Source organism: Prunus avium, chromosome 7 (genome assembly GCF_965620075.1).
Source record: "Prunus avium chromosome 7, drPruAviu1.hap1.1, whole genome shotgun sequence".
NCBI lineage: Eukaryota > Viridiplantae > Streptophyta > Magnoliopsida > Rosales > Rosaceae > Prunus > Prunus avium.
Genome location: NC_142290.1, coordinates 4,086,595 through 4,097,947, shown reverse-complemented (window position 1 = coordinate 4,097,947; position 11,353 = coordinate 4,086,595). Strand labels below are relative to the sequence as shown.

The following is an 11,353-nucleotide window of genomic DNA, read 5'->3' as shown; positions in this document are numbered from 1 at the left end:
CTCTTGGTCGTTGGCCCATTCTGTTCTCTTCCAATACTCTTTTCTGCTTGCCTAATTCTCCAACTTTGTACTCCAATTCCTTCTTTTCTCTCTCCACCATTTTCAGCTTATCTTCCACTTCTTTCTTCTGTTCTTCTATTAACTTTAGGTCCTCTTCCATTGCTCTCATTCTTCTCAGCAACCCAGGAATTAGTTCTTTTCCTCTTGCACAGGTCGTTGCTTCCAGCCATTCCCAATGATGCCCATTTCCTCTGCTTCTCTGCAAAGTATGTTTTCTAACATCAAAGCTAAACCCATCAAGCAACAAAATCAAATTTCACAGATCCACTTACTCGACTCATCTCACAAGCCTCAAATCTTCTCCCAGGATTTAGATCAGTCCATGAAGTCCAGGTTTTGATATATCCCCCGCACCTGCATAGCTTCCTTGCACTAGGGCTCTGACTTGTTGATGAAGAGGAAATCTGCGACATCTTTGCGCATGTACTGTGTGGGCTTCGCCAGATTTCTTTGAATTTCCAAAAATTTCAACACATCTACTGTTTTTATGTGGATTTCATCGAATATAAATGGGAATTGGGGATTTATTTGGCGCCAGATTCGACATTTTTCGGAGGGAAGTTACTTTAGATGGGTTGGTGGACATTGTAGACTTGAAAAGACATATTTACCCTTCAAATTGACGCCACATTAGAGAGAATTGACGGAAGGACTACTGGTGCAACGGAACACAGAGTTGAGTGACCCCCGCAACTAATAATTGAATTGATGGACCAAAGTGTAACTATGGGTATAGTTGAGGGACCATTGCTGCGAATAACCCTAAAAAATATTACCGACGAGGTCATCCTAGGTCTACCTTTTATAGCCCTACTTTACCTCTTCAAAGTAGAATATGACAGAGTCACTTCTACCCATATGGGAGAAAAGGTTAAATTTGAATTTTTAACGAGACCAGAGTTACATGCCTTAAAGGCCCTCCAAAAATGTGCCGTCTCAACACGAGAAAGTTACCAGACGGCCTAAGTTTGTTGTACTAAGGAAAGTATTGATAGTATTGTAGCAATCAATTAATGTCTCTATTGAGTCCACTTTTTGTGAACTGCGCAGGAATATTGCACACAGTCATATATGTGTTTGGCTTTCCCTGTGCAACTGCATTAATGATATACAAATGGAAAAGGAGGCATTTGTCAATGCATGACAATATAGAAGACTTTTTGCATAACAATAAGCTCGTGCTAGTAGGGTACTCTTACTCAAACATAAAAAAGATGGCCAAAGGTTTCAAGGAAAAATTGGGTGAAGGAGGCTATGGCTCTGTATACAAGGCAACAGCTTCGTAGCGGTCGCCTTGTTGCCATCAAGATTTTGGGTAATTCCAAAGCTAATGGGCAAGACTTCATCAATGAAGTTGCAACCATTGGAAGGATTCACCATGTTAACGTGGTGCAACTCATTGGCTTTTGTGTTGAGGGTTCAAAGCGTGCTCTCGTATACGATTTCATGCCTAATGAATCTCTTGATAACTACTTATTTTCTCAACAGGGAGGTATCTCTTTGAATTGTGAGAAAATGTTTGAAATTGCGCTTGGAGTGGCTTGTGGTATTGAATATCTGCACAGAGGATGTGAAATGCAAATTCTGCACTTTGACATCAAACCTCATAACATTCTTCTTGACGAGAATTTTCTTCCCAAGGTGTCTGGTTTTGGATTAGCAAGGCTATGCCCACTCGATAATAGCATTGTATCTTTATCAGCAACAAGAGGAACTATTGGATACATAGCACCAAAGTTATTCTGTAAAAACACTGGAGGTATTTCATACAAAGCTAATGTCTATAGTTTTGAAATGATGTTCATGGAAATGGTTGGCAGAAGAAAGAATTTAAATGCAACCATAGAGAAGTCAAGCCAAATATACTTTCCAACATGGGTTTTTGACCAATTGAGTGAAGGAAAGGACATAAAAGTTGAAGACGCCACAAAGGAGGAAAAGAATATCATAAAGAAGATGATCATTGTGGCATTGTGGTGCATAGAAATGAAGCCTAGTGACCGTCCTTCTATGAATAAAGCAGTTGAGATGCTTGAAGGAGAAATTGAGAGCCTTGAAATGCCTCCAAAGCCTTGAAATCCTGGGGACAATTCAAGTACTACAAGTGCATCAACAGTTACAAATTCTACAGAAATCGTTTTGATTGCTGATGCGAATCAAACAATGTAATATATAGCAATCTTGATGTGCAAGGGAGATTACGTAATGAATAAGCACAATTAGACTTCTATTTGCTGCCTTTGTTTACTACATTTGGAAGGAAATAAATTGTAGGATTTTCAAACGCTTCTTGCCCCCTTGCTGTAACACTCATATTTTAGGATTTTCAGTAATTGGAGAATTCTATTAGGTATGATGTGCTCTATAGAGTGTTTAAACCTCACCTGCTAACTCCTATCTTCTTGCAGATTGGAAGATCCCTATGAGCTAATTGCTTTTTGGGTTTGTTGCTAACTCCTATCTTCTTGCAGATTGGAAGATCCCTATGAGCTAATTGCTATTTGGGTTTGTTGTATTGTTAGCTTGGGATTGTCTTCTATTGGTAGGACTGCCCCTTTGTGTTTCCTTGTTTGGTCATATGACCCTGTTGTTATTTGCACTAAGGGATTTGCCCTCCTTGTTAATACATTCATTTAATTACAAAAAGAATAAATAAAAAAACAAGTCCATTTATTCTATCAAGTGCTTTTACAATTCTACACTCAAAGAAAACACTTTGAAGCTAGAATTACATTTAGATAGTGCAAGTAGCAGTTTCCCCAATATATTGCAAATGGGGCAGCAGGTCAAAACCACTAAACCCTCAAGGCTCAAGCTAAGCTGATTCACAATGGAATCATACAAATATTGTCTTACCCCCTACACCACTAAAGTTTGTCCACCTTCATATCAAGCTAATTTGAACTACAAAAGTTTATGTATAATCTAAAATGAAAAAGTTACAAGCTCAAATCAAATTGTATTCATGCCTTCAAACACATTCATGAGAAACATGATAGAAGTAGCTCCCCTTTGCTGAAGGTCTATTAGCTTAAGGATCTTCAGGTTCTTCATCCTTATCTTCTGCATCCACCCACCACGAAACAGGGCCCAAACCGTCAAAATCAATTGATCCCTGCAAAATAGGAAACTTAATTGGAGGCTCACAGAATTCATTAGAAATCTACTTGCCAAAAGAGAACCCTCATTTAATTTGAACAAAGATGTAACAAAAGAATTAGTGTAACTCTACATAAAGGAATTAGCACAAATTTTAAAGGGAACAGAAGTTTCACAAAGCAGCATTTTTGCAATAGTTACATTGCCTATGGAGAATTGTAGAGAACTCTAGATCAAGTGATGACCACCAGTCGTATGATAAGATTCAAAGCATAAACTTACTGTAACCACCATAGGGGCAAATGGTTTTGAGTCTTCTGGCTGCTCAATTGGAATTGGAGGAAAGTTCACACTGTGAACTTGGAATTTTATCTGCCATTTGGAACTAAAAGTTAGCATAAACTTAGGCACCAGAAATTTGAGTATGTATGGATAAATCAAACCACAACAATATGAACCTCGTCTATCCCATCAATAACAAGTTCTTCATCTGAATCAGGAAACTTCCATATCCACACGACTCTATCCCTGTAATCGTCAGCAAATATTACAAACTACAAATTAAAGGGTGTTTAAAAATATATCAATATACAAGAATTCATGCAGGATTATAAATATAACGCTCTATTTGTACTTATATCAACCAGACACGGAAGGGATGGTCACCTCTTTCCTGGGTCAGGCACTGAATGGGATGGAACAGGCAAAAGATGAACAGGTACATAAATATCATCGAAAAATTCAAGGGACACTGCCATTTAAAGATTCAAAATCAGACTATGGGTAAAACATAGATATGCTTCCTTATCAAAGAGGAGTCCATCAATGCATAGAGTGAGAATTGCTTGCACCAAAGAGAAACTAAGAAGGAAAAACTAAATGAGACGTAGAATTAAGCTACACTCAGTTAATCTCAGTAGAATACATACGACGTAAACCATTTGCAGTAGATTCTTTAAGTTTTGCAACAATTATCTCTCCCACAAATGGACGAAACATAATCAGTGTGAACTCTACCTGCCAATTGTTGAAAAAGGGGAAAAATAAAACAAGAAACTCTAGAAAGGAAGAAGAAGAACATTGCATAGTGCATACTCAAATGAAAGGAGTATTTTGACATTAATTTCTCTGGTAATCATCTCTGCAAATCAGACATTAATTTAAGCTGAAAATCTTAATTTAGTCTAAATGCCTAACAGTCACCATTAAGTGTAAAAAGCAAATACTCAGCCTATACCAGTGATACTCACTCTCAAGGTAATTAGGTACTTCAATTTCATAGAGAAGAAGACAGGCCCTAGTCGTCAGTTTTGTCACCCACAGGGAATGAAGTAAATCAATCTGAGAACCGAGAAGAAATCCAAGCGAAAAGATTTAAAGGAACCTATGTCATAGTAATGGGTAAGAGAAAAGAAGCTGTCCACTTCTTTCTTGATTCCTTTTTTCTAGGATAAGGGTAGCAGTGGGGTTAGATCTCAAGAGCTTGTTGCTCTGATTCCATGTTTCCGAAAAACAAAACAAACAAAATTAGGATATAGAGAAGAAGATCGTTGTATATTACATATTATCATATCAAATGAAGGTAGAGTACATTAATTTATGAAGGATCCAGGGAATAAATTCTCCGCTAATCAGCAGCTCCCATTTAAGCTAACAATCAGCCATTAAGTAATCAATTTAACAAGTAATAAATGGCTAGCTAGCAGGCATGCACTGACTAACAAGTAATGAATTCTAATTACACATAAGAGATATCAATCTTCTGCGGCCAGTGCACGAAGAACAATGATACGCTTCCTCGTTTCGAAATCATTTTAAATCGAAAACTCTTACTCAAACAACCAAACAAAACTCGTTTGTGTTCTCATACAACAAATAATCACATAACTCAAAGTCAGTTAAAAAATCAAAATCAAGTAGTTCAAAGCATTCCTTACACAGAAGTATTTGATCAAATATGACAAATTTGATTAAAACCCATCAAACCCTGATCAGAGATAAAGTAAAAAATGCCAATCTTTCAATCAAGACCTGTACAAAACCACTAGACCACAATGGAAGACCAATCATCAAAATAGATGCAATCACCAAATTTAAAAATTATAAGTTAGAGCATCTACAATGGGCTCCCTAAACCAACTCTTTACACAAATTTAAGGGAGCAATTGGAAAAATACAACTCCTACCATGCTCCCTATCTACCTCCTAAAATAGAGAGATCTCTAGGAGCTCCTAAATCTAAGAAGAGAGAAAGGACTCCTAGTGGCTCCCTATAATTTAATGCTCAATTACATTAATAGTATTTTAACCATTTATTTAATGCCAACTATTTTTTGTTGTTGCTTTTGTGTCTATACTTTATTCAGAAATTGAATTAAAAGCATTTATGACTATAAATTATGGGGTATGGTTGGAGTTGAAATTTTATAGAGAGCTCCTAAAATAGTTTTATAGTGTTTTTAGCTAAATTTAAACTAAAAAATAGAGAGCATGATTGTGGATGCTCTTACAGAATGACACTTAATGCCAGTGCATTGAAAACTAAACAAGTACGCTCTAAAAGCCATTACATTCTCCCTCAAAACTATTTGAGTGAAACATGTTACAAATGAAAATCCACAACTTTATTATAATCCAAAGCAGCTCCAACAAAATTTATTCCACTACACACCTAAAAGCACGAGTATAGTTCTTATTAGAAAACTAAACCAACCATTAACTCCTAATGCGACCCAATATCCTCTCCGAAACCATTAAATCTTTACCACCCAGCAGCTAAAACACCAAAGTTTCCCAATTTTCTTCGGAAACCAAAAACAAAAAACCAACAAAAGCAATCCACAAACAAGCGAAATTACCTGACCAAAACAAGCCTACTTAAGCACACCATTATCACCAATCAACAAACAAAATTTGGATATAGAGAAGAAGATCACTATCTATTGCATATTAAACTAAAGGCCTAATAATCTGTATCAAAGATATTAACTATTTAGATTGGCAGTTCTCATACACCGCACAGTTTAACCGGAAATAAATTGAGGTATCTTACAATTGAAAATTGGAAACAATATGAATAAGAATAATAAAATGGATTAAAGCAAGCAAGCTGATTCCACTTATACAAACTAAAACAACCTAAATTTGAACAAAACAGAATTTACCAAATGCACTTTATAGTCATAAAATTGAGAAGAGTAAGGTAAACAAATATATACCCTAAAAGTTGGATGACCATCATTAGGTAAGATAAAGCCATCTTTAATGGATTGGATAGTATGCACAGAAATGCAAAGTCCCAAGTTGGCGATAACCTACAAGGAACATCATCATAGTGAATCAAAGTAAAAACATTGTGAATAAGAAACAAATGGCAAAATTCAAAATATGTATCAGGCCACAAACCTTATCTAAGAAAAGCTTCTCAAGCTCTCCCCTGACTGCATCTTCTAGACAAAGGCTAAGCAGATGAGGAGGCAGCCGCAGAGTGTGCTCAATTCGGCTGAGGTAGAACATCTGGGTTGTATTCTAAATTATATTCCAAAATCAAGTATGCACAAATTAAAGTCGCAGATTTTGGGCAAAGAATGCAATGTTAAATACCAACAAATTCAAGCATAATTGAAAAAAATTACCAGCCTCAATTTCCAACAATAGCAACTAGCGCCCTAATATGAACAGTTGTTGTATTTGTTATTTTCAGTTGCTGTTTTATTTTGTATTTTCGGTTGCTGTTTTATTTGTTATTTTCAGTTGCTGTTTTATTTTGTATTTTTGGTTGCGGTTTCATTTTTTATTTTTGGTTGCAGTTTGTTTTATTTGTAGTTTACAGAAAACCGTCTGAAAATTAATTTGTTTCAATGTTAATGCTTATTGTTTCATTTTTTGGTTGCTTAAAAAAGAAGGAAAAAGCAACCAAAAATACAAAATAAAACAGCAACTGAAAATAACAAATAAAACAGCAACCTAAAATACAAAATAACACCGCAACTGAAAATCTATCTATATATATAAAGCAAAAGGAAGAGAATGGTGAAACATTCAAAAACCCCAAATATGCCCTTTGTCAAAGAAAAAATTAAAAGCACACAATTTTAATTAAAAGAGGGTGAAATAGTAAAACGCCATTGATTTATAAAAAAAAGAAAAAGGAAATTGTGTTGTGCTTAACTCGCAGGAGAAGACGGTTGCCTAGAAAAGAAGAAGAGCTGAAGAACGTGGAGAAAAAATCCATGGGTTCAGAACCCACGAAGCTGGCGGTTTCCACAATTTCAGAACCATCACAATCATGTTACTTATATTTTCTTCCTCCACTTTACTAGCACCCTTTTCTGCTTCAGAAATCGAAATTGCGAGTAACCACAGTGTACAGACTGGTCAGACCCAAAAACCTTCCTTTCTCATTCCACCCCACACCTGCTACCCCGTTCGAGCCCGTCACTGTTCCATTCGATCAAAGTTTGCGCGGCAACGCCGTCGATTTGCCCGAGTCCGATCACCGAGTCCGTCGCCGAGTTAAAGGTTTAGAGCCTGAGCAGATTTCTGTTTCGCTTTCAGCCAATTACGACTCTGTTTGGATCTCCTGGGTTACAGGTTTTGATTTTGTTTTGTTTTATATTTTTGGATTTTGTACTTGGGTTTACAGCTGTAAGCTTTAAGCTTTATCGTAAATGGAATTTCTTGGCTTTGCAATTGAAAAGTTCATGAATTTTTGTTGCAGGGGAATCGCAAATTGGCTACAAGATAAAGCCATTGGACCCCAAAAGTGTGGCAAGTGTTGTTCGTTATGGGAAGCTGAGATATCCACCAACGCATGAAGCAGTGAGTTCCGCAAATCTTCTGCTTCTTTGAATTTTGTCGGTTTGCAATTGGGTTTCAGTTTCTTATAAATTTTTAATTTTTTTTCTGGGATTAATCTCTCTCTCTCTCTCTCTCTCTCTGTGAAAATAGATGCTCATTGAGCAACCCACAATCTAACAGTGGGATCTTTACTTCTCTCTCTCTCTCTCTCTCTCTAATTTTTGGTTCCTGATAGAATTTTTGCTTCAATTTCTGCTCTTTCTTCATTGAATATCTCTAATTTTTGGATCCTAATGGAATTTCTTTGATTATATATGTTGTTTCTCCAGAGCACCAATGAAGAAAGCATTTAGATTTGATGGGTTTGATGTCAATGGTATGCATCTCTCTCTCTCTTTAGCTTTTGCTTTCCCCCTGTGCGTTCATAGTCAGATTTGGTAATTTTATGCTAACCCCCTAGAAAGCATACATATATTGCTCATGTTTCCGTATATGCACACACATAGAGTGAGAGTGCCACGAAGACAATTTGAATAAATGGACAGAGATGGAGAAATTGAACATCTAATAGAAATACACGATTGCCTTTGTATTCCTAAATTTACTGTGTGTCAGTATAATTGCAAATACAACAATGTCCTTGAAGTGAATGCATTGCAGTAGATGAAACAATCACCTTAAATGATATGATATTATATGTACTCTTTCACATTCTCTCTCTGTGGCCAAAAAAGAAAAAATTCTTCATTTTGTCAATATCTTAAGGATAAGAAAACTTTATGTGGTGATTTTATACCTCGCCGATGCGTTGGCACTCATAATTCCAGCAAAACTGAAAAAGCAAAATTCAAGAACTTCAGCTCTGCGAAACATCGGGGAAAAAAGAACAGACAGCAGTGAAAATCATACTATTTTCATACTAGAACGTAAAAATGGGATTATTATGTATTCAAGCAGGTTAATTACTGAAGAATTCTTTTGTAGTTACACTGTTAGAATCCTGAAATTGAAGTATTTGCGTCAAGTTGGTTTGTTGGTTGTATTTTGAGGCTATGTAATTATGTGGTTATTGTACTTCATTCTAATTATTGTTTATTTATTTTTTTTAGTATGAATCATAGTTAAGCAGTCATCCAATTGCTTCAGGTATGACTTATGAAAATTAACAAGTTTTTCAAATCTACATGTCTTATTGAAACTTTGGAATTTTATCTCAACAGATTCAATCGTCTCTCACCTCTCTAACGTATAAGCAATCACTGAAGCAAAGAAGCAAAGATAACTTTCAGGTTAATGTTTCTTCATTTTGTTTTATTGAAATTTTTTTTTTCTTTTGGGTTCCCTCAAAATTCCTTCACAAAATGCGACTTGGCTCTACTACTACGTGTTTTCTGCTCTCTTTCTTTCTGTTTTTTTTTCCTTGATTTAATCTCAGGCTTTCATGAAATTTTGATTGTTTCAGGAGAGCTTGGGTACGAAATCCAAATACGAGAATCAGTCGTGAGCCCAAATTGTCTAACCATTCTTCGCTTTACTCTCTTTCTAGCAGTCGTGAGCTTGGGTATGAAATTTACTCTCTTTCTAGCAGGTTTTACCATACTGTGTGTAGCTAGCAGGTTTTACCGTACTGTGTTAATTTTTTGGCACTGCCTCACTGTCATAATAATCAGTATTGTCGTTTTGAGATGCATTGAGAATGAATTTGGTTGATCTTTCAGTCAAGTTAATAGGACCACAATCATAACTTGAACAAAACAGATAAGTCTATCTGACAGGGATAACCTGTAGATTCAGCAGTGGAAAAGGCTTTCCTCTACCAGTTTAGTAGAACCTTATAAAATTTCCAGATTCCCTTTCTAAAATCTGTTAGTTTTCACCCTGACTCTATTGAGTTAATTCCCGAATCCCTGTCCCTTGGTCAATGGCTCAGGTTTTGGTGGTAACCATCCATTTAGGATTCTAAAAGGCCCAAGGTTCAATTGTTTCCAAGCAAAGAACATAAAGATTGACAAGTTTCCATAACGTTTTCTAATGTTCTTACACATGCATGTACCATTTCTGCAGGCAAATCTGAGCAACGCTCTCTTGGAAGGTGCACTTTCCACAGGCAACACATCTTTCAAAGGATCAAACATTACGAGTGCAGGTAATAAATTTGCTCAATCATGATATTTTTGATAGCCTTGACTTAGCCCTTATCATTAGGAACTTCATCCCAAGGTGTGCTTGAATCCATGGGAGTTGTGTTTAGTACTACTAAAATGAGAGTGTCCACTATTATTTGGGTTAAATTGGGAAATTTGTTATATACCTTGGTGGTTGTTTATACCTTTTGCTTGACTTACAAGCTGTTTTTAGATTGTTTTGTTTATCTGATTAGCTGTGTAACTTAGGATGGTGTTGGTTTTCATGCAAACTGACTAAAAAACATGGGTTTAGATTTTCGTATAAAACAAATGACAAATATAAAAAAAGCAATGCAAACTAATACAAGAAGGCATTCAAGTTAAAAACTTCACTTAGGAAATGGTTTTATATCATTTTGTAAAATGAGTCTTTTAGGATTTCGAATTATACCCTCTGACAAACTTTGCTTCTTTAGTGCTCTGCCTACTCTTTCTAACTCATTCAATTGGTTTCAATTTGATTGATTTTAAACCTACATTTCTCAAATTTAACAAGTTGTCTTCACCACCCAAATAAAAATGTCCAATTGGTTACATGTTTTAATTTTGGGTTTTGTTTTCATTTGTTTTCTTTTGTTTCTGCTGAATTGAAATTACCTAAATTTTGATGTTGCTCCTAATCTCATGTTGTAGGATTCTCTTCCAACGATCTATCCATTACTAGGTATGGGTATATGCTCACATTCACCTACCTTTACATTACTTTCTTCGTTTGCTAATTATACTTTTTTACCTAAAAAAGGAGCAAGCAGCTGAAAGAAGAACAATGAAAACATTGAACAGAGAAAATCATTTTGCTTGCTCCTTTGTATTTGATTATTATTATACAAACCAAAACAATGACGACTACAACCTCGACATGCTCAAGGTTGAACTTTGCAATTTATGTATTATATTTTGTTTTGTAATTAATTAATCATTTGTATTAATAACCAATCTTTTGTATTAATAATCGATGTACCCTTATTTGATTTATATAAGTTCATTTTCAACGTATGAGTTAATGCCTTAACTTCAATAATCGATGTACCCATATTTGATTTATATAAGAAGTTCATTTTCAACGTATGAGTTAATGCCTTAACTTCAATTTTTATGTAAAGGTTTAAAAAAGACTAGCCTCCCTGCACGCGCTTCCACGCGTGCGAGAGGCTTTTTTAATCACGCGCGCTACGCGCGACTTACAAAGTTTCGTAAATATTTTTTCG

At 35.7% G+C, this 11,353-nt stretch overlaps 1 protein-coding gene, 1 long non-coding RNA gene and 1 pseudogene across 6 annotated transcripts; 2 read left to right on the top strand and 1 right to left on the bottom strand.

The window, feature by feature from the left end:
* The first annotated feature begins 1,073 nt into the window (after positions 1 to 1,073).
* Positions 1,074 to 2,288, top strand: LOC110757919 (rust resistance kinase Lr10 pseudogene; annotated as a pseudogene).
* A 441-nt stretch (positions 2,289 to 2,729) lies between these two features.
* On the bottom strand, positions 2,730 to 6,925 carry LOC110757888 (uncharacterized). 2 transcript variants are annotated; one of them, XM_021959630.2, is made up of 8 exons: positions 6,795 to 6,925; positions 6,565 to 6,687; positions 6,378 to 6,473; positions 4,089 to 4,176; positions 3,826 to 3,910; positions 3,618 to 3,687; positions 3,442 to 3,531; positions 2,730 to 3,175 (listed from the first exon to the last, which is right to left on the bottom strand). In XM_021959630.2, exons 2-8 carry the CDS (start codon positions 6,673 to 6,675, stop codon positions 3,092 to 3,094), a joined length of 624 nt encoding a protein of 207 aa, XP_021815322.1. In that variant the 5' UTR covers positions 6,676 to 6,687; positions 6,795 to 6,925; the 3' UTR covers positions 2,730 to 3,091. The 2 variants fall into 2 exon arrangements, with proteins under 2 accessions (XP_021815322.1, XP_088112098.1); XM_088255972.1 differs by having other exon boundaries at positions 6,565 to 6,675; positions 6,795 to 6,837.
* Positions 6,926 to 7,315: 390 nt separating this feature from the next.
* Positions 7,316 to 11,141, top strand: LOC110757889 (uncharacterized). 4 transcript variants are annotated; one of them, XR_015837016.1, is made up of 8 exons: positions 7,316 to 7,752; positions 7,880 to 7,980; positions 8,289 to 8,335; positions 9,180 to 9,248; positions 9,422 to 9,520; positions 10,024 to 10,105; positions 10,779 to 10,809; positions 10,888 to 11,141. It is a non-coding gene; the product is annotated as an uncharacterized LOC110757889 (long non-coding RNA). The 4 variants fall into 4 exon arrangements; XR_015837018.1 differs by adding an exon at positions 9,069 to 9,105 and having other exon boundaries at positions 10,779 to 11,141; XR_015837017.1 differs by having other exon boundaries at positions 9,069 to 9,248; positions 10,779 to 11,141.
* Positions 11,142 to 11,353: the final 212 nt, after the last annotated feature.